The sequence below is a fragment of the Aulonocara sp. 'chitande type north' Nkhata Bay genome, linkage group LG19, assembly GCF_057382095.1.
Source record: "Aulonocara sp. 'chitande type north' Nkhata Bay isolate Kocher_YH1m ecotype deep benthic linkage group LG19, A_spYH_male_GT1.1, whole genome shotgun sequence".
Lineage (NCBI taxonomy): Eukaryota > Metazoa > Chordata > Actinopteri > Cichliformes > Cichlidae > Aulonocara > Aulonocara sp. 'chitande type north' Nkhata Bay.
In genome coordinates this window covers 10,820,613-10,843,613 of record NC_141362.1, presented here as the reverse complement: position 1 = coordinate 10,843,613, position 23,001 = coordinate 10,820,613, and the positions used below count along the sequence as shown (strand labels likewise).

At 47.3% G+C, this 23,001-nt stretch overlaps 1 protein-coding gene across 2 annotated transcripts in view; it reads right to left on the bottom strand.

The window, feature by feature from the left end:
- eipr1 (EARP complex and GARP complex interacting protein 1) overlaps positions 1-23,001 on the bottom strand; it is a 55,961-nt gene that overhangs the window by 8,999 nt on the left and 23,961 nt on the right. Inside the window, exons 6-7 of one of the 2 annotated variants that reach the window (XM_086275030.1) lie at positions 18,075-18,211; positions 4,241-4,408 (exon numbers count right to left, since the gene is read on the bottom strand). In XM_086275030.1, the coding sequence (XP_086131156.1) occupies positions 4,241-4,408; positions 18,075-18,211 (305 nt within the window). The remainder of the gene's footprint in view (positions 1-4,240; positions 4,409-18,074; positions 18,212-23,001) is intronic. The other variant, XM_086275031.1, reaches the window with a different exon arrangement.

The window sequence follows — 23,001 nt, the reverse complement described above, 5'->3', positions numbered from 1 at the left end:
TGTTTACACTCACTCTTTCAAATAGATGCAAGTAAAACACAGCAGAAATAAAATAAAGTCAAAGACTCAGCGGTCCTTTTGCTCTATTTTCATCTGTAAAGCAGGAGTGGGGTAGGCGGAGGTTTACCCTGGTGCAGGTGTGCCGCGGCGGTCAGTGGAAGAATCCGCGAGTTTCTCTGTGAATTTCCCATTACGTGGTAGCTACTCGGTGCTTGCTTGGAAGTTTAGGGGTTTTTTCGCTGTAAAAAGTTTTCTTCCCACGCACAACGGACACTAATGTTTTTGTCACTTTTCAACTCAAAGTAAGGTCAGTACTTCCACGCTTTAAACGCTGCACGCTCATACTCTCTCCCGCACTCGATATATGATCCACTGTTGATCTGCACACAGCTGCTGTCACTAACGGCGCACTCGCTTACGTCACTGTCATGAGACACTCTCGCAATAAAATCACGGTTTTAGTAACGCAATAACACAGCGTTCCTACGGGAAAGTAACGGTAATCTAATTACCATTTTTGCAACAGTAATCCCTTACTTTACTCGTTACCTGAAAAAAGTAATCAGATTAATGCCCATCTCTGCCTATGATAGATCCATATTCTGTAATATATCTGTATTATTGCTAAAGCACTTAAAGTAATCTGACGCATTTATTTGACTTTAAGCCCAAAGAGTCGATAAACTGAGACGCACTGATGAAGTGACTCCTCCTTATCTTATATTATCATCTCTCACAGCTGTGTGGTTTCACTCGCCCACACACCTGAGTCTGACCTCGGCACCATGTTGGGCTTTGAACCAGCAGGAGGTCCCCTTCAGTCTGAAATGAGCTAAGTTTTCCAGCAGCACCGGGGAGCCAGGCGGGCTTTAGAGGAGCGGCGCAGAGCTTCCCAGCAGTAACTGAGCTCGCCTTAGTGGGAAGGACATCATGGTGACAAAACCTGAGGACCAATCACTGGTGAACGTCTTACATTAGCCCCTCCCATCCCTGTGTTTTTGGTGTTTTTTTGTAGAGAGGGGCTCTGTGCCTGTATTTGTAAGAGCGCTGCGTGTGAGAGCCAAACGCTCGGACCAATCGTGCGTGAGGAGACCACACGAGAAGCTCCTGCATCCATCTCGTTCACGCACTCGCGCCCACACCCATCATGCGGTAAACACGGCGACTCCACAGTGTGTCTCTGCGAGCGTTCACGTGCCAGCAATGGGGATTCTGTTCCTCGCGGCCGACGTCTGAGCTTCTCATGAGCTGATGATATCATAAATGATGCTTTCTTTCTCTCCTCCCCACCTTTCCCCTCGCTCTCTCTGATTGGTCACTCCGACTCCCGCCTTGCTCTCTCTCTGCGAGCCCGGGGGTGCAGCTCAGAGTCCCAGTTCCCTCACAGGGAGGGATTGAGGGATAACCGAGGCTGTTGACAGAAAATCAGCCACGGCCACGCCGTTCCCCGCGCTCCCCTAATCCGCTTCCCTGCTAAAAAATAGTCCCTAATACCCCCAGCAGCCCTGAGGCCATATCCTGACTGCGCTCCGAAAAACGAGCACACACACAGACACACACAGACACACACATGCACTACACAAAAGATGCGTGAACATGCAGAAACCACACACAGAGATAAAAAGAAAACATGTCCAGAAAGACAGATTAGATGCTCACGCACGCACGCACGCACGCGCGTGCACACACACACCTACCTATATCTCGTATCACAAGAGATCCCATCTGCAGCCATGGATATGTTTGCCAACTCTACTTTGGTTTGGAGATAACGGCTGCTCTTGAGTGTGTGTCTCTGTGTGTGTGTGTGTGTGTGTGTGTGTGTGTGTATCAGGTAAGGGTTGGTGTGCTGCAGCAGTAGCCCAGTTTGGCTCTCAGACACACTGATCATCTATTCAGCTCACACACACACACACACACACACACACACACAGAGCGGACGACCCCGAGCAGGCTGGGTGGCGCTGCGCTCTGGTCCTCAGTGACAAAGCGAGTGGCTGCGTGTTTAATTAGTAATGAGGGCGTGACGAACTTTTTCTGCAGCGGGAGCGGTCAGGCCGTTTCATTAGCTGGGAGATAAAGGTGTTAATAAAAGCAGGAGCCAATGAGCAGCACGGCCATGTTTCTCCTCACTGCGGCTCAAGTGTCCTGCGACTAGGGATGGGTATCGTTTAAGTTTTATCCGATACCGGTGCCAAATCGGTACTTTTGAAACGGTGCCGGTGCTTAAACGGTGCTCAAACCGGTGCTTAAAGAATGGAGAACACAAAATTGGTCCAAAAACCTCTCATGTTCAGCTGGTTTTTCGTAAAAAGATAACAATGTTAGCCTTTTCTGCAGCTATGGGGCATATATGGTATCACTCTTGGATGGAAGCAGTGCTTAAACAATGGAAAAAACACAAACTTTGTCCAAAAACCTCTCATGTTTAACTGTTTTCCACTTTTTTTTGGTCATTTTAGCCTTTTTGGCCAGGGTGAAGGGAGTATCTGCCATCAAACAAGAAGACAGCCACATGTAACTACGACGGTGTTTGCTAGTTCACCTTACATGCATTAATGTAATAACGTGGTTAGCCTACTCAACGTAAATTACACACGAACAACATTAAGCTACTCCCGCAGAGAAGAACGGCTGCTGCTGCCATCATCATCCGTCATCATTTCTGCTACACTGGCAGGGCTAGGGGCCAGGACTCTCCTCTTCGGGTTTTTGGGGGATGTTGCTAACTCCGGGTCGATAACAGGCACCACACCCGCAGTAGATGTACTCGGTGTGAGGTCTCGCAGCACGCTATCAAATACGGCGCATTTCTGGGCTTTAAAAAAACCCACTATGCGTCGCCAGGTGTTTCATCGGATTTGAGGAGTTACCTCCTTTGACAGTATCACAGTATCAGCTTAAAGCACTTGTTGCAGGCTGCTGAGTTTGCATCTTTTGCTGTGAAGTACAGCCAGCCTTTGACCGCTTCGCTTTGGGCATTTTTAATCTGTAGCTCTGCTCTAAAAGAACGTACGTACCTGGCCCCGCCTACTATCCTCGGAAACGTAAAATGATTGGCTAGAAGTGTATCACAGCTCAGGAAAAAAAGCACCGAAATAAAGCACCGAAATGTGCGCTGCTTTTCGATCTGGTTACTACCGTTTATGTCAGAACCGGTGCCATCATGGCACCGGACACCGGTACCCATCCCTACCTGCGACCCTACAGTTGGTTCTGCAGATGAAGTCAGGAGAGGTTTGCACACGTGCACACAGGAAGCTTTAATGAAAGAATCACTGCTTCCTGTCAGAGCGTCTCAAATATTAAAGCTCATGTTTGCTTCCCGTCGCTGTCTGCATCTGTTTTATTTTGCCAGTGACTTTCTTTGCCTTCCACTTCCTGTCCTTGTCTGTGTTCCCACCTTTGTCATGTGCTGCCCCGCCCTCATCGTTCACCTCTGACTCTGGTTTTTCTGCTGAGCTTCATTAAAGCTCGTCTAAAGATAATGAAGCAAAGGCCAAACGTGACATTAACGCGGTGACACCACATCCTGAGCACAGGTCAGCACATCTCGCCGCTTGTTCTGGAGGCGGGTGGAAAACATCCCCCTCAGAATCAGCTGTTATATTTAATGAGGCCGTGCAGATGATCCTGCAGGTTACGAACACATGCTTCACCTGCTCTATCGTCTTCTGAGCAGACACCTCTGCCACAGGCTGAGGAGAGCCCTGAAAGTTTACCCAGAATGCACTTTGGGATCAAACATGAGGCACCAGCGCTGCTTCCTGCAGATATTAAACTGCTGCAGGTTATTCTCGGCCTTGGTGTAAATGTGATTGTTTTTTTAAAAAAGCTGAAATTAATTTTTAGCCCTGAAATGTTCACCTGGAGGTCTGCTGCAGGTGTGACGTCACGACTCCAAATGCTTAAATACTTACAGCTCCACATTTGTACTCCTGAAACTGTGAAAATAAAGACTGTTACAGCTCTGTGGCAGACTGGAGCTGGGGATGGAACCTCCTGAGCTGCAGCCACGTCGGGCTACATGAAGGTTAAAGGTCGCATGGCTACATTAAATAAACTGAAGTAACTGTATTTAAAGAAAACTACAATAACTTGGGGACTACTTTCAGATTTGAGCCCAAATTAAAGAAAAATCTGCAACACTTCACTTCATGGGCTCCAGCTGGAACTCCACCCACATATGGGCACGGTTCAGGTGTTGGACACCCGCCCTGACCTCTCTGCATCCACCCACCAGTGCGAGTGCTCCTCCAGCGTCTTCACGGGCTCCTGCACGCTGCGGACGTCCCAGAACTTGACCTTGCAGTCGTCCCCGCAGCTGGCCAGGTAGTACTGGCGGTTTGGGTTAAAGTCCAGGTCGCGCACCAGCTGACCGTGGGCGTTCTCTATACAGTAGATCTGACTGGATAGAGAGGGAGAGAGAGCGGTTAGAGGCATGAAGGCAAATGCACAAGAGCAGAAACGAGCAGGATGAGAGTGAGAGGAAGCAACGAATGAGAGGAAGCAACGAATGCGAGGAAGAGGAGGAGGCGTAACAACAAGAGCAGATATGAGGGAGAGGAAGCTTCACCGAGGCTTCCCGGGTAAATCAAAGCCTCTCTGTGTCGCCGTCAGCGAAGGCCAGCCTCAATAAAGCGGCCAACACCGGTGGTGGTAAATTACAAAGGCGAGCCTCACAACGGCACAGCCTCGACTTCCTGCTAACAGACACGACAGCGCCTCCACCTCCTTTTATCTCCCTCAAACACACCTTTAAAAGAAAAACCGTCCCGCTCTCACACCCTTCCTCCTCTGACCTCAGAGCAGCGACTCCTCTGTGGTTACCGCTGTAAGAGGCGAATTCAGGCCGTCACCCGTGAAGCGCTGCCAACGTTCAGCTCGGTCAGCCGGAGCGCAGCGTGAGCACAATGACAGCAAACGCCGCGCTCTTAAAGATTCTCATTAGTGGAGCATCACCAGGGAAGAACCAGTGCTCCCAGAGCTCACGGGTGGAGGCTGAGGTTTTTACACCACCCTGAGAATGAATGCATTTAAAATGTTATTAAAAAGACAGCGCGCCCAACAAAAGCCTGGAGCTGCAACATTTAAAGCTGCTGTTCTTCACTGAAAAATACAACATCGATTAAATGGAACAGGTCGGGGTGGGTTCCAAAGCAGCTTGCAGAGAATAAAGCAGCTTAAACACTCTGAACTGTACATGATTTGTTACTCGCCTGCACCGGCAGGTATGAGCTGAGCCACAAGCTGATGTGGGTGGGGCCCGAGGTCAGCTGATCCATCAGGACCGCCTCTGCAGTGGCAGGTGGACTCAAAGAAGCTCATCTGAAGTGGGGAGGGGGTAGAAATCTGGTAAATGTACAGGCATCATTGTGCTTTTCTGCTCCATGTGACCCCACTGAAGCAGCCGGACATCGAACGCCCAACCTTCACGTCCAGGAAGATGACTCGTTAGATCAAAAGTTTCCTGACGGGCCCGACTCACAGAGAGACCACTGTTACACGGTTATCACTCAGTAACATGCTGCATTTGTCAAAACTCTAAGTTTAGTCCAGGAATGATCTCAGCGTTTGGTCTTTAGTGCCGGCTCCGTTCTTTCTGAGAGGCTGCAGAATTCAAAACGACGACTTAATTGAGACAAATGAAGACGACATTTATGGAACGTTTTACCTGCTGCTTGCTTTGGTTTGCTCCGGAGTCGGAGGTAATAGTTGGAGCAGACAATCACACTCTGCGTGCAGGCTACCGGCCAGCAGCCATCGCACGGCTTCTTTTGTTTCCGCCTCCAACCCAGACCTGGTCAGAGGGATCAGCCTGTGGTCTGGCTTCAGCTCTGGTCACTTCCTGTTTTATGTCTTTGTTTCTCTGAGCTTCTGGTCAGTGATTTTCCCTTTGTTTTCATTACTTTTTGCCTGTTGTGTCCACATTTCCACAAACGTGACACCCGAGCGTGCAAATTATGCACGAGTAGATGGAAACCTGCGTGAGTGAAGTGGTGGCGCCTCGGCCACAAATGCAGCGCAGTGTTGCAGAAACTGCAGGTTTTCTGCAGGCCGGCTCGGCTTTGTTCGTCTGCGTGGAAAGCCTCTGTGTTGTGGCGCAGCTGGATGCCAACAGCAGCTAGCCAGCTAGCTCGTCGCCCCACTGATTGCGATAGGCAATTAACATGCTAATTAAAAATCTCATTAAAATAAGGAAGGAATAAGAGAACGACCCGAGGCAGACCGCTGGGCTCCAATTAGGTCGAGACGGCTCGGGGACTGTGTGCGACTCAGGAAATGTCAAACAACGAGGAAGAAGTTGAAGCCCACAGAGAGCGAGGGGACGCACGGCCGGCGTGACCCCTCGCTCTGCTCACACCTGCAGATCTGAGTTGATGCCGGACATAGAGCCGTCACCCTGAAGGTCTGACGTGCGCCGCGTCGGTCACGGCATGCTTCAAGTTTTTTATTATTTAGCATCATCACACATGACAGACTCACTGCTCCACCCACTGAAGCCACTCAAGCAGGAGAAGACGGAGGATGGACCAAACATGGCGCCTCTCATGTCTTCTCCTTGGACACTTGGCCTGGAGCCACGTGACCACGCCCACCCTTAGATGTATCTGGATGAAATGGTCGTTTCTGTTTTTTTCTACATGTCTGAATTATTTCTCCGATGGAGGCCACGAGCGTTGCTGATGTTCTGATGAGCTGACAGATGTTTTCCATCTCGCTGAAGATAAACAGGCTTCAGAGGGCCTGATGCTTTTATAAATGAGCGGCTCTCATTTCCTGTGTGATGTGATGCCGTCAGTGTTTCTGACCATGAGGACACTCCTACTCCAGCTCGGTACGATTGGTGTCAATAACATGCGTCACCATGGTTACGTCTTTACGTGTCACTCCAACATAAAGACAGCACCATCAGTGAGGATAAGTCGTACCTGCCTTCGACGACAGCGTTCCTCCTGACCTGCCTGTGACATCACTTTCCTGGATGCTGATGCATGTGCGGGTCACGGGGATGTTGGGTCGCCGGTAGGAATAAATACGCCCGAGCTCGTCAAGCAGCAGCTTCCTGATCCGAGCTGACTCGGAACTTCTGGTGAACTCCCAAAATAGCAATTTCATGAGTAATTTCGAGTCGCAGCACATGATTTATTTACAGCGCCGCCTCCCTGTCCTGCGTACGACTCTGAGGTATAAGGCGTGACCCGGGGCTGTAGGGTGGCTGGTGTTCAACCCGGCCCGCTGTGGAATGGGACGCGCCCGCCGCGTGAAAAGGAAATGGAGCAGGAAATTGGGTTAGTTTCGCTCTTTCCCTCTCTGGTGTCTCTGAGCGATCCCCCCGCCAAGCACGCAGGCACACACCGGCACACGCAACCCTGCCCCCCCCCGGCCCGGCCTAATGGAGGAGGGACCTGGGACTGTGTGTGTGTGTGTCTGTGTGTTTATGTTTGCATGAGCAGGATTAGAGCTACAGTCGACCCATCAAACACGCTCAATCTTAAGTCATCCAGCGAGTGTGTGTGATGGGGGGCTGACGAGGGGACGGGGACCTATTACACACACTGTTACACACACACGCAGATAAAAACATAAAACCGGGAAAACACACTCCCACAAATACCATTTATGTGTGTAAATACAGGCAGAGTGTGAGCAGGAAGCTACAAAGGTAGAGACGCACACACACACAGGCTTAGTCTGGGTGATAAATCTCTCTGCTGAGGGGATCGACAATCTCACACACACACACATACACACACATCCCTGTTTCCATGGCAACCACAGCAAGATGGGAGGGGGAAGAAAAGAAAAATCGAAAGAGGAGAGCAATCATTTCATCGCTGATCAAAATTAAAGCCTGGCTTTGAGATGGAGCTGGCAGAGAAAGAAAGATGGGAGCAGGAGAGGGAGGCAGGGAGGGGGGAGGAGGGGGAGGAGCCTGCAAACGAACAAAAAGTAAAGGATCGTGGCATCAAGCAGGCTAAACGATGGAGGAGAGCACAGAGGTTCGTGTGAAGCAAAGAGTCCAAACTTCCAACATAAACGAAGTTTAAACACCTGAAACCTGCGTTTGTTATACTGCCCAGCAGGGGGCGACGCCCCCGATCATAAACACAAAGGAGAAAATGAGCTCGCTGCTCACCTGATCTCTGAGCTCGCTGAACTCTTTCATGATGATTTTATGTTCTCAGGTCTTACTGAATAAAACATCTGACTGATCACGTGACTGCGGTGAGGTTACTGTCCCAACTGATAACCAATCAGTGCAGGAAACAAAGGCCAAAGAGTGTAAATATTCACCCAGTTTCCCCCTTTCTCCCTGTAACCTCCGTCCAGCGTGTGCTGCAGCAGGTGGAGCAGCTAAATAAGCACGGCGGTGGGGGTGTTAAACGTAAAGGTGTTCTCTGTAATTATTTCAAAGCCTGCATAAGGTCCCGACCCCTCCATTATGAGAGCTACAGCGGGATGTCTGGTTCGTGTCTTCCGAGGAAAAGCCCGGAGCGCGGGAAAAGGTCACGGATGATCGATCTGACAGCGGCAGGGTTCAAAAGGTCACCCTCAAATCAACAGTGGCATATGGAAGAGCACTATTTCAAAAACAGCTGACATCTTTTGCATAATGGCCCGTATTTGAATGTGAAATATGATACTTTGAACAGCCAACACTTTTTGCATAATAGAGCCAGATTTGAATATGTGAATAAAATATGCTAACCTCGGCTAACCTATCATCACGGCACGCCGAGGCGCTGATGGGTAGGTGGAATGGAAACGCTGGTTTTGGTCAGGCAGCGTTCGGGCTGATCCGGGCGAGGAGGTTTGACGATGTCCGCTCGTCGTCTTTGAACCAGCAGAGAGCCGGCGTTTAAAGAAGCAAATGGCACCGCCATCAATCATTTCGGCTTCTTTCGCTTCGCTCTACATATCTGCTCGTTCTGCACATGCTCACATACACACCACAGGGGAGATGTACAGGATCCATGCTTCACTGCAACACGGCACTGCTGTTCAGTATGCACCCTGCAGAGCATGGTATGGCTGCAGGCCTGACAGCTATTACACAGCTCAGTGTGCGTCTGTGTGTGTCTCACTGTGGACTGTGGGTCCAAAAGGGAACTCTGAGTCGATGCAGAGTAAGAACATCTCCAGTGACAGGCCTCTCTCCCTCACAGAGAGGCACAGCTACATGCCCAGTGGCGAGTACTACATGGCTGTTAGCTAGCCTAATATTATTCAAAGGCTTAAAGCCACCCGGTGGGCCCACAGTCAGATCCTCACAAACTAACAACTTGTTTTCATCTTTCCTCTTTAAAGACGTTTTTAACTTACAAACAGCAGTTACTGGTTGTCCAAAGTGGGAAGTTATTTTTAAAAAAAGTTATTTCTTTGTCTCTGGGAACAGTCCATTTACTCTCTGCAGTCAGCAAGACTTCACATCCGAGTTATTCCACATGGAAGTATGGTTTGTGCCTCTGTGGGGAGACGAGTTACCCGCACAAACAGGAAGCAGCTATGAGAAAGGAGGAAATGGGGCACTTTGAACCAATCCATGATTCCTATAGTGCGCCAAAGCATCCTCGTCACCCAGGCCTGCAGACCGGGGACAGACCAGACCAAAGAAAGTCTTCTTCTGCCTTGGAAACTTGGAAACTGAGAATGTTTGCCTTCAAAATAAAAGTTGACCTTACCAGTGCCACAAACATGCTTCAAAAGGCACTTATTTTGAAGGGCACCAAAGAAATCTCAAGCTTTTTGGTGTAGCATGTTCTTCGCCACTGAATTCAACCAATGACAGAAACGTGGGGGAACCGTTCACCAACCGGTTGGGTTGAATCCATGTTTTTCCCTGGTGACTGCAGGTCGCCCAGCAGTCTGCATGGCTGCGTGCCTGAGACGTAAATCTGTTTCATCACCTAAACCAGGGGTGGGGGAACTCCAGGTCTCAAGGGCCAGTGTCCTTGGTTAAAAGACCTCCTCAACAGTTCTCCAGAGGCCTGGTGATGAACTAAACATTTGATTCAGGTGTGTTGACCCAGGGTGAGATCTAAAACCTGCAGGGCTTGGCCCTCGAGGCCCGGAGTTCCCCACCTCTTACCTAAACTAACAGAGAAGTCTCGATGCATGAACACAGCCAAATAGTTTTACAGGTTAACCCGACCAAGAAATCCTGCTGCCTCTACCAACTGAGTAGCTGTGCTGCTTAAACCTAAACACACGTGGAGGATCACGCGACCTTTACACGAGTGGAACTGTACCGAAAACAAGTAAATACCAAACATCCTGACGAAACTGGTCCCAGTTCTTGAACTGGTTGAGAACATGACTCCAGCCCAGACATCTGGCAGTAGCTCCGATGGAGCTGTTGACTGACCAAGAAACACAGCGATTGGAAGAAGAAACCAAAGTAATGCAGACTGGATCCCGAATCACATACGTCGCTACATGCTTTTAGAAATACTGACAGTGTGGAGAGAGCCGCCTTTCTCAGAACAAACTGCGTGATTGGCTTGTCCAAAGAACACAATGAGTAGGCGGTCCTTCAAGGCGGCCCAGGACGCAGTGAACCGCCTCTGAATGAAGCCTCAGGCATCAGTGCAGCGTCACCCGAGCGCCTTCGGGGCGCCTTCGGAGCACTGCGTAGAGCGATCGGCGTCCTCTCACAGGTGCTGTGAGCAGGTCTCTGTGGGGTCATACGCTTTACATTTTTATGACCGGCTGCATGTTTCGGGTTGTCGTGTCACGCTGGATAAACCTGGAGTGAGCGACTGCAGATAAGTGCATGAGACTTTTGCATAGCTCTGCTGCCTGTTCTCAGTTTTTATGTCCTTCAGCACCAGCAACCATGGTTACACTCCAGCGCTGTGAGCCCTTTAATTAGAGACAATCACACTCTGAATTCTATTGTTGTAAACCGATGACTCTGACTTTATTGACGAGCTCCACATGGCTTTAGGAATCAAAAATGTGCGAGTAAAGCTGAATTACTGACATTTTAGTTATTCTGACATTGAGCTGGATCCTTTCTGGACTGTTTGTGTACACATCACCAGCTCCAATCTGCAGGATAATTAATCTGCTGTATATAATTATGTGATATTTGTTACAGCCCACATGCTCCACTCTGTGAGCTGATGCACATTTAGCACACATTGTTCATCTCTGCAACAATGCTGCCCAGCTCTCACTAACGACCTGTGGCACAACTGAAATAAGACCTTTTAAAAATACATTAATGAAACAGACCTGCCTAAAAATAAAAAATAAAAAAATCACAACAGCAGCTCAGTACAGCAGGGATTACTCTGTGAATAATGTAAAAGCAAAGGTGCAGTGAGAACAGCCGGCTGAGGAGGAGTGAGAGTGTGTCAGGATTTTCCATTAAACACAGTTTTCTGTCCCCGTATCAGAGCCGAGTATTCCATAATTTACATAATGCTGCATATTACATCAGTACAAAGTGGAACAGGCATCATATATGTTTTATAAGCAGCACTATCTTTGCTTTTTTTTTTTTTTTTTTTTAAAAGAAAAAAGCTATGCATCTGGGAGGCAAGAGGGTGCTGTAGAGACCAAGCTCCTCTCCAGGGTGTTAGATAACCAGCTCGAGGCGTCTGCTGCTGGTGGAGCTGCACTCCCAGTCCTTATTTTAGAGAAGAGGAGAAAAAGAATGCTATAGTCACACCAGAGAACCACTGTTGACTGAATGCACAACCAAAATTATTGCCATCGTGCACAATTAACTTGCAACCAGTTTAGAACTGGTCTGCATCTGGTCTGTAACTGGTCTGCATCCAGTCTGTAACCAGCCTGCATCCAGTCTGTAATCGGTCTGTAACCAGCCTGCATCCAGTCTGTAACCGGTATGCATCCGGTATGCATCCAGTCTGTAACCAGCCTGCATCCAGTCTGTAACCAGCCTGCATCCAGTCTGTAACCGGTCTGCATCCAGTCTGTAACTGGTCTGCATCCAGTCTGTAACCAGCCTGCATCCAGTCTGTAACCGGTCTGTAACCAGCCTGCATCCAGTCTGTAACCGGTATGCATCCAGTTTGTAACCGGTCTGTAACCAGCCTGCATCCAGTCCGTAACCGGTATGCATCCAGTCTGTAACCGGTATGCATCCAGTCAGTAACCGGTATGCATCCAGTCTGTAACCGGTATGCATCCAGTCTGTAACAGGTCTGCATCCGGTATGCATCCAGTCTGTAACCAGCCTGCATCCAGTCCGTAACCGGTATGCATCCAGTCTGTAACCAGCCAGGAGAGTGTTGCACCATCATCTCAGCCTAAGAAAATACGAGCAGTCAGTCAGTGAATGGAAACAAATTCAAAGCAGTGAGAGGAAACCACCGATGGGTCGGTCTATTTTTACTCTGTGTGTCAGAGAGAAGTGGGGGGAGACACCTCAGAGGTCACCTGCAGAGGTAGTGGAGCATGATGATAGGCTGACACACACAGACACACACACGCGCACACAGACACAAAGACTGCTCTTTCACACTTGCAGCCACTTCACACATGCACAGACAGTGAAACACAAACACGACATGCTGTGACCTCGGTGTGTGTGTGTGTGTGTGTCTCTCTGTGTGTGTCTGTGTCTACTGAAGCATCTGAATGTTTTTTATTCTTTTACATTTTTAGATTTGTGTATCAATTTTGTGCCGTTAAAGCAGAGCTCAGAGAAAACAAACCATCACTGTTTGTGATCCAACAGGAAGAGTCACTGTTTTGACATGTCAGCATATCAGAGTGGCAGACATCGCTTCAATTTATATATACATTGTTGAAAAATTCGACCACGTGTGTCGGGGTCTCAGTTGGTCGTACAGACGTCAAACAGTAAGTAAATGATGTTTGTTTGTTTTGTTTTTTAAACACAAGCACTTTTTCTTTTTACTGATGAATGGTTAAGGTTTGGGTTTCTGCTCGTCTCTCAATGTAAGGTGATCTAACAAACACAGCTGTGACACACGCATGCTGATCTGACATGTAACACGGGCAAAAGGCTCGATCAGGAACTGCTGCACTTTCCAGTATTCGGCCCAAACCATCGTCCAGCAAACTCCTCGGCTACAGGAGCGGCATTTGTCATTAACAAATGAGTATTTGTCCGTTTGCAAAGTTACTAAACCACAAAACCTCAGACAGCAGGCGGTCTGACGTCTTCAGAAAAGACTGAAAAATGAAATCTGTGGTTTTTTCCATGTTCATTCAGAAGTTTGGAATTTTAAGGAAACAATAAAAATAAATGACAGTTTTGGACTGTAGTCGGGTTTTCAGATGATGTACATGTTATTTATTCTCTGTGCTTGTTTGCTGCATTAGTCCTTTTTTTGTTGGCACATCAAACATGTGCAGATGAGACTCTTTTTTTGTTTCCTTTGCAGAGTTAAAATGATTTTGTCTGTGCTGAGCTGATGGAGGACTGCTCTGAGATCAGCTACTAAAATACTTAATGATTATTTTTCTGTCAGTTTAATCTAATAAATGGATCATTTACACAGGTCTGGAGGGACAAACACAGGTCATGAGCTTCCTGGATCTCTGAATATGAGGCCACTCAGGTGTCGTCCTCCGGTCAGGTGGAGGTATAAATTCAAAGAGGAGAAGATTAGGTTTGACTTTAACTGTAACTGAAATGTGGTTTGTTAGTTTGATGTTTGGTTGTCTCTTGCCTCCACCCCGACCTCCTCTGTGCATCTCTTTACCTGCTGTTGGTTCAGACACTTTGGACCAAACGAATCAAACGAGGAGACAAATGCGTCCTAATCCAAGAAAAAAAACAAATGTGCTGCAAGAGCTCCTCATTTCCAAGTTTCAGCTTATTTTTAAAAAAACATGAACCGCATACTTAAAATGAAAAAATGAATCAAAGTGCAGATTTTCAGTCCTGACAGCACTTGGATATATTCCTGCACAAACATCTTACTTTATTTAAACCAACGAAAAAGTCGGTCGTCCTTATCGGACCATTTTATTGTTTTTCTTTAAAACGTCTGTCATGGTGCGCCCTCTGCTGGCTGCACGTGTCCCTGCAGACTATAATGGTGTGTTTTCACAGCGATATCAGGGATGAGGCTGCTCTCTGCTAACAAGCCCCGCTCCGCCGCCCCCTCCTTCCCTTTGTGCCGATGGCTAAATCAGTACTGTTGCATCCTTCAAAACAGCACAGCGGGAGGAGAGCGGCCAAAACGGGGTGTGCAGGAACTCTTTAATTTGTTATGGGGCTGACGGGGAGCGATATCAATGATTCAACTATCTTATCTGGCCCTGTGATACGCATCGTGTAAATACATTCTCACTCTCTCCTCCTCTCTCCTTCACCCGGCACCCCTCTCAGTCTCTTCAGCACTTTGCTGTTATCATGGCGATCGATGTCGAGGTGATTATTATTCCTGCAGCACAGCCCACACGTAAACACACGCTGACCTCACTCATCAAGTGCTGCAGAAACACACACACACACACACACACACACACACACACACACAGTGAGAGGTCGGGAGGTGGGCTGCTGATAACCTGCAGTTACAAGGTTAATGTGTGGTAGTACACATGCTCCGTGTCACACAGGAACATTAGTGCTCAGCCGCCTCGCACTTCATCATCTGGCGAGCAGAAGAACGCGCTTGACTCGATTCACGGGCGTCCGCAGAGAGCCGACAGACACACCTGGATGCAAATACGAGCACAGACCGCTCAGGTTTGTGTGTTCGTCTTTGTTAGAGACACAAAGCTGACAGCTACGACAACAAGCTGCAGCCACAGCTCATAATAATCCCTCCATCCTTTGTCTGAAACAAGCTGTGTTAGCTCCGCCCCTTTCAGACAGCCTTCTTCTGATTGGCTGGCTGAACTACATGTGGGTGTGTCGTCTCCACTCAAGATGGACTACTAAAAGCTGCAAGCCACTTTACAACCCGCTCCTGAGCATACTGATTTAATCAGTGTCATCTCTGATGAATGCATAAACAGCTCCAGGCCAGGTGCTCACAGGCAGGTAACGGTTACTGTAGAGCCAACAGAGCTCCTCACTGTGGGTCAGGACTCCAGTTTTTCCTTTAATTCGAGCCAGCAGAACAACTAATCTCACTAATCGTGAATGAATTTGATTCGTGGAGCAGTTCTGGCTTTGGGTGGACAATGTAACATCTGATTCCCCTAAGCCTCGTTTCATTGCCAGTCCTTTATTGACTTATGCATTATAAGAGTCCATGTGCTAATTAACTGCAGCCGAGTGCCGTGTTACCACTCCGCTGCCTGTAGTGTCGCAGGTTTCTAACTGCTTTATCACATCAGCAAAGCCTCTGATGTAACTGTGCAAAAAATATTATTTCATAATGTTGGAATCTGATAAAGACCCGCAGGCCACGATCGATGAGTGTTTAAACAGCAGTTGAAGGTTCGAAATATTACGGTTCTTTTTAAATAAAGGCACATTTATTTTTATGTACAATTACCTAAAAGTGATCAAAAATATTACAAAATACTCTTAATTGTTCATCATAAATCACTTTGATTTTTTATGAAACTCTATGGAGGCTTTTGTCCTGGTGGCACCTTCTTACCTGATGCAAGTTCATAGTTTAATATTATATTTCAGTATATTTGTAATTAAACGCACTCATTGTCTTTGTCTTGGAAATACTTTCTTTGAAGATAAAACACAATTTCAATTTGAAAGAAAAGACAATGTGTAATAAAAAAAAAGTGAGGTCAGAGGTCAAATGTGACATACCGTAATTGTCGGGCTATAAGCCGCTACTTTTTGCACAAGCTTTGAACCCTGTGGCTTTTAGTCAGGTGCGGCTTTTCTATGGATTGTCCATGATTTTTGTCATATCGTAAGACGATTTGTTTTGTTTGTTCCGCTGTTGTACGGCACTACGTTGCCTGGCGGAAGGGCATGTGATCAGACACACAGTATCGGGGTTCAAGAGTGGTATGTTGGTCACATGTCCATCCGCCAGGCAACATAGTGCCGTACAAGTAGCGCGAAAAACAAACTTCAAATTAACGCTACGCGTTCAGCGGGAGTCGTCGATGACGAGCGGCGATAAACTTGCGAAAAGCAAGTTATGCTCAACTCCACCGGTGGATTCTGACAGCGTGGAAAAGTGTGAAAACATCCATGATCACCAACGGATTTCGAAGGGCTGACCTGCTGCATGATGGAGAGGAGGACACCGCCACGGCCCTTCAGAGGGTGTTTGACTCTGACACTGACAACGAGGATTTGTTTGGTTTTGAAAGTGACAACGAAGGAGAGAAGCGGAGAGTGGATGACGAAGCCATCCTGAGCCTGTTCGTATCCGACACTGGAGAAGAGGACTTTGGTGGTTTTAGTGCGCAGGAAGATGGTGGTGAATGACTGACTTTTCTTCTTGTTAAAGCCGTGTCACTGCACCTGAGCCTAAAAGGTAGTCTGAATCTATTTTTCTGGTGTGCTGTAGGTTATTGTTATGTACTACATTTGTTACTCATTTATGAAGCACAGTACATGTTTCGTACTTGTAATTACCAGTACTTGTACATATACCTAAAAAGTTATGCAAATATGTACCCATAACTTGTTTTTCAAAATATTAATAAAAGTGATGTCTCCAAACAGCCATCTCTTTCCTGACAGTTCCCTTTGTGCATATTCTCTTACATATGATAAGTCAACATTGAAACACCTGCGGCTTTTAGTCAGGTGCGGCTAATGTATGTACAAAACAGGATTTTCCCCTGATTTTAGCTTGTGCGGCTAATATTCAGGTGCGCTTTGTAGTCCGGGAAATACGGTATATTTAATCTGTATGTTACTTTCTATATGCTATGCTAACGCTAAGCTAGCCAAGAGCTGAGTGTGTGCAGACTGCAGCCCTGCAGCCAGAGCCTGAACATCCACAGGTGACAGGCGTGTTTCTACAGCAGAATCACCATGACGACCGCTTTGAAGTGTCTGTGCTGGTTTCATCTTTGAGTAACAGCCCCAACACCAATCACAACAGAGCAGAAATATCTCCAACATGCACAAACATTTCACCTAAGCATGAATGAAGAGATGGCGGTGACTCTGACGCCAATGAGAACCCACTGAGAATCAGTGACATCGATATTGGACTCCCATCAGCACCGCTACAGAGTTCGATCAGAATTCATTCAAAACTTTTTCAGCAGTCGAGTTTTCAGACAGAATGAAAAACGGGATAAATGGTTTGCGACTATGATACGATATCCAGGCGGATACTCCGGACACTCGGCTAACCTGATGTATCGCTTCTTACGTCAGTATGACAGTTTTCAGCTTTGCTAGCATAATTAGCTCCCTACTCAAAATGATGACAAGTACATTAAAGCATATGATGGTTTGAGCAGAGCAAAAAGCCTGCACTGCAAACATCTCAAAGTCGGTTTAAAATGAAAGAAGAATCAAAATGCATACACAGAAAATAACTATTGTTTTACCGCCCGGCGAGCGAGCTGGCTCGGTGGAGGTTTGTGTTCTCGGAGGGCCTTTTATCACGATATCCAATAACGACTCAGTCATTAATCGCATTTATGACGCTGCTCGTTTCCAACGGTTACACAAAGTTTTCATCAGAACCAGAAAAAAATCTGCTCACAGCATGAGGAGATGATGTGAACCTGCTCTGAAGCTGTAATATGAAGACACGCATGTGTTTCCTGATGCACGGAGAGGCAGTCGTGACAAAACTCCCTCAGCATGATGAGTAATATTAAACACACAGCTCTGTGTAGTGCATTCAAATGTCTGCATGTAATGACATGCAAACACCCAGTAAAACCAGTAAGCCCAGAGTTTAACGTACACGACTCATTTCGGTCAGATTTACACAGACGGCAGCTCCTTTTAATCAGGTGCAAAGAAAAAAGCAGAGCATTAACGCTGACTGGCAAATAAGAATAAAAAAAAAAAAACACCAACCGTCAGTGACACCTCAGCTCAGCGGCTGCTGTGGGACTTATTCCATCAGATTCAGCGATCAATGCCGTGAAAAAGGAGGTGAAGTCTACACGTCACCTAAATAAAGCACCTAAAGGATCTCTCGGGCAGCGGCGCTCACCTCATGGTGCGGAGGTCCCAGCCTCGTATGGCCGTGTCGTTGGCTGTGGCGAGCTGGCTGCAGTTGTGGTGGGGGCTCCACTTGCCGGAGGTGAACTTCAGCTGACCTTTACCCTCGAGGGTGGCGGTGCTGGAGACCTGCGAAGGAACGGGGGCGCCTTTGTTAGCGGGGACGAGAATTCATCTGTACGTGTGTGACAGGTCGAGCGGAGCAGTTCATTAAATCAGCATAATGAGGCTTTATTAGGAGTCATTTTCTCTGCTGGCCGCTCTCAAAACTACAATCGCTCGCTAACAACTGTAGTAATATTTGGGGTATTAGTGGCACGCCAGCTGCCTGCATCACGCCGGCGTGTACACTCCTGCAAACACACCTCAACTCGTGCTGTTGGAGTTACACTGATTCACTATTCGTTTAAAGACTCTAATAATAATCATTTCACAGTATCTGCATATAAAGAAAGGCTGTGCAGTTTGATGGGGGCATGTCTGCACACGGCTTTTTAGCCTCGTTTAGCTTCACATGGTCCCGTCATCAGTTATTAAGTCCGCTGTCCTGAGACGTGTGTCGGGAACAAGTTACAGATTTAATTTACTGGAAAAAAGAGGAAGCTGAGAGGGAGACAGACCACATGCACAGGAGGAGATCAGGGCAGAGTGGACACACGTGGGGACACAGCTGGACAGAATCTAACCAACATGATCACACACAAGAGGGACTGTCAAAATAAAACAGGAAGTGACTAACACAGAGACCAGACTAAGACATATGACCTTGACAAAACAACAGTGGAGACAGACACGGGGACATGAAGGAGAACCAACATCAAACAAGAACCGAGAACTAGAAAATAAAAGTGATAAAACTCCAGAAGTCCACAGGCGTCAATCTGGGCTTTGATATGTTGCTTTGTGATTCGAGCTTACGTTATTGCCCCCCAGCACAACAAACACACTGAAACAAAGTTCCTCACACCGCAGATCCAGATTTCTACTTTTTATGAAGAACACATTATGAGAAATATTAAAACGTTATAGATAATTACCAAAGCTTCTTTCCAAAAACAGTTGGATGTCGACCTCGTCTGTCAAATAACAAACACGTGTCTTTTCCAAAACTCTCTCCAGCTCCAGGAATTAGCATTTAAAAGCTGTTTGAAAGTATTGAAGTATTGAAAAGCCTGATTCTTTCTCCCATCGTTGTTTCGCCTCCTCTGCATCGTCCTTGGTCAAAGTGATGCTATGATACAGTTTATGACGAATCTTTTGGTCCTAACAGAATCATGCACATCAGTGACGTTCTGTCGCGTCCACATCCTTAAACCTCTTTCAGAAATATAAAAGTCCTGCTTTCCAAACACAAACGTCTGAGTTCCTTCCACCATCCTGCATATGGAGTAAGGTTGGACAAATTTATCGACCATTGATGACAGACTGAGCCGTTCGCTGAATGGTTTTGCAAGAGGGACTTATGTATTTCCCGTCAGTAAGTTAGCTTCAACCAACATTATTAGAAAAAATAATCTGTTTTAAAGCACGCTCTTGCAGCTGCGAACACATGCACCCTCCTCAGAGTGCGCTGGCTGAAAAGCTTTTCCACAGCTTGTTGAGCTGCATGCAGCTGCAGGATTGCTCCACCCATCAAAAAGTCCATCCATCCATCCATTCGCTTCCGCTTATCCTTTTCAGGGTCGCGGGGGGCGCTGGAGCCTATCCCAGCTGTCATAGGGCGAGAGGCAGGGTACACCCTGGACAGGTCGCCAGTCTGTCGCAGGGCTAACACACAGGGACAAACAACCATTCACACTCACATTCACTCGCACATTCACACCTAGTGGCAATTTGGATTATCCAATTAACCTATCCCCACACGCTGCATGTCTTTGGACGGTGGGAGGAAGCCGGAGTACCCGGAGAGAACCCACGCAAACACGGGGAGAACATGCAAACTCCACACAGAAAGACCCCGGCCTGATGGTGGAATTGAACTCAGGACCTTCTTGCTGTGTGGCCCATCAAAAAAAAAGTTTTTTTTTTTGATGGGCCATCAAAAAGTCACCTGTGTGAATACAGTGGGGCAAAAAAGTATTTAGTCAGCCACCGATTGTGCAAGTTCCCCCACTTAAAATGATGACAGAGGTCAGTAATTTGCACCAGAGGTACACTTCAACTGTGAGAGACAGAATGTGAAAAAAAAAAAAATCCATGAATTCACATGGTAGGATTTGTAAAGAATTTATTCGTAAATCAGGGTGGAAAATAAGTATTTGGTCACCTCAAACAAGGAAAATCTCTGGCTCTCACAGACCTGTAACGTCTTCTGTAAGACGCTTTTCTGTCCCCCACTCGTTACCTGTATGAATGGCACCTGTTTGAACTCATCATCTGTATAAAAGACACCTGTCCACAGCCTCAAACAGTCAGACTCCAAACTCCGCCATGGCCAAGACCAAAGAGCTTTCGAAGGACACCAGGAAAAGTATTGTAGACCTGCACCAGACTGGGAAGAGTGAATCTACAATAGGCAAGCAGCTTGGTGCGAAAAAATCAACTGTGGGAGCAATCATCAGAAAATGGAAGACATACAAGACCACTGATAATCTCCCTCGATCTGGGGCTCCACGCAAGATCTCATCCCGTGGGGTCAAAATGATCATGAGAACGGTGAGCAAAGATCCCAGAACCACACGGGGGGACCTGGTGAATGACCTGCAGAGAGCTGGGACCAAAGTAACAAAGGTCACCATCAGTGGCGGGAGTTGAAAGTCCGTGTTGCTCGGCGACAGCCCCAAAACATCACTGCTCTCGAGAAGATCTGCATGGAGGAATGGGCCAAAATACCAGCTACTGTGTGTGCAAACCTGGTAAAGACCTATAGTAAACGTTTGACCTCTGTTATTGCCAACAAAGGTTATGTTACAAAGTATTGAGTTGTATTTTTGTTATTGACCAAATACTTATTTTCCACCCTGATTTACAAATAAATTCTTTACAAATCCTACCATGTGGATTCATGGATTTTTTTTTCACATTCTGTCTCTCACAATTGAAGTGTACCTCTGGTGCAAATTACTGACCTCTGTCATCATTTTAAGTGGGGGAACTTGCACAATCGGTGGCTGACTAAATACTTTTTTGCCCCACTGTATATCGCCCAACCTTAATATGGAACAGGTACCAAGTCCACAGCTGTCTTATAGCGCTGGTGCAGAGCCAGGGTGATTTGAGCAGATCTGTCCAGATGTTTAAAGAAGATTAATCCATTGTCTGGATGTCTCAAGTACTTTTATTAACACAGTCGAGCAGGGATTAGAGGGTCAAGCCCGAGAGTCTCGCAGAGTTTCTGTATTTGCAAAACTTCAAGTTTGATTTGAGGATATTTTCATCATAGAAGAAAACAGCCAGAAGACGCGTTCCTCATCTTCGCACAGTGGTTTGTTCTGCTTACAACAACACTGAACACGCTTGGTTTGAATCTGAACGTCCAGAAACCGTCACCGGCATGACGAGAGCACGCCAAAGCTCAGGCAAAGCTGCGGCGATGAGCAGAGTAACGCTGATTAGCTCGAATGCTGCTCTCGATAGCGCAGCTCACCCATCAGTGTAAAATTTAAGACTGATAGCTGAAAGCCAAATCAAAGGGCTTTAAAGACTGCAATTGATTGCACCGTCTTTGGTTTTTAACACAAACACATTAAAGTGACAAAATGTCAGCGGAGAGGAGCTCAGCTGAAAGGCGGCAGGTTAAACTGCAGCCGGCGACGTATATTTATCAAACCTGCTGCACATACTTCACACGGCAACAATGAAGGTGAAATGAATCAAAGTCAAAATACTTCAAGGACTGAATTATAAAGCGTATCACTTCATCGGCTACTTTAAAAATGGAATCCAATTAATTCAGCGGGTCGCTTTGGAAATGATTATCTTTCCTTTAAACTGCGATGCATCCAACAATTCAAACAGCAGCTCTGCACCGCTTCATTTTTCTCTGCTCTATCTGCAGGTTTTATCCTCACCCCCTCCACCACCCCTGCCTGTTGGAGCAAGGATCATCGATCGGCCCGTCACCGCACAGCGCCGCGGTACACTCTCATTATTTCAGCTAGAGAGGACAAACAGAGGGAGGCAGAGCGAGGAAGGCCGGCTGAGCGGGGAGGTTTGAAGGAAGGAGACCAAAGTAGGCAGAAGGGGAGAAGAAAGGGAGGAAATCTAAAGACAGGAGCTGAGGAGGAGGGGAGGAAGAGAACAAAGAGGAGAGGAGCACGGCTTCCTCCGCGGCCTTGAAAAATATTTCCACGACTATTTCATGAATGTCCACTCGTAAACCTCGGCTTCTCAGTCTATGAAAAATATCATTTACACATTATTTGTAACCAGAGTTTCCACGCCGCAGCCGTGTCCATGCCGCAGCCGTGTCCACGCCAAATCCTCAGCCTCAAAAAGGAAAAGCTGGACACCGCCATCGTGACATCACTCGCCTTATGTCAGAGGCACCGGAAACAGACTGCAGATAAAACAGATACGCCTACAGTGACGTCATGCTGTAGGTGCTCAACGTTAGCATTTTGACCGACAACACTGATCATCGCCTCACCTGTCAGTGGGCGGGACCCGTCACAGAGCAGGCGAACATTTTGTCCTCAGAGTTTATGTCTGAAGCAACGTGAGGTGTCGTGAGGATTTGGCTGTGTGGGCGTTCCCGGTCGGCAGGGCTCAGCATCCATCAAAGACGGTCCAAAGGTCCAAGGAAAGAACGGCGGCGAGTCACGGCCGCGGGGAGCCGAGGCTGGCGCATGTGCAGACGAGCTGAAAAGGTTCATGCTGGTTCTGATGGACAGGTGTCAGGACACACTTACCTGGAGAACACCTGTCACCAGGATGCATTATGGGAAGAAGGCGAGCGGACGGGGGCAGTGTGATGCTTT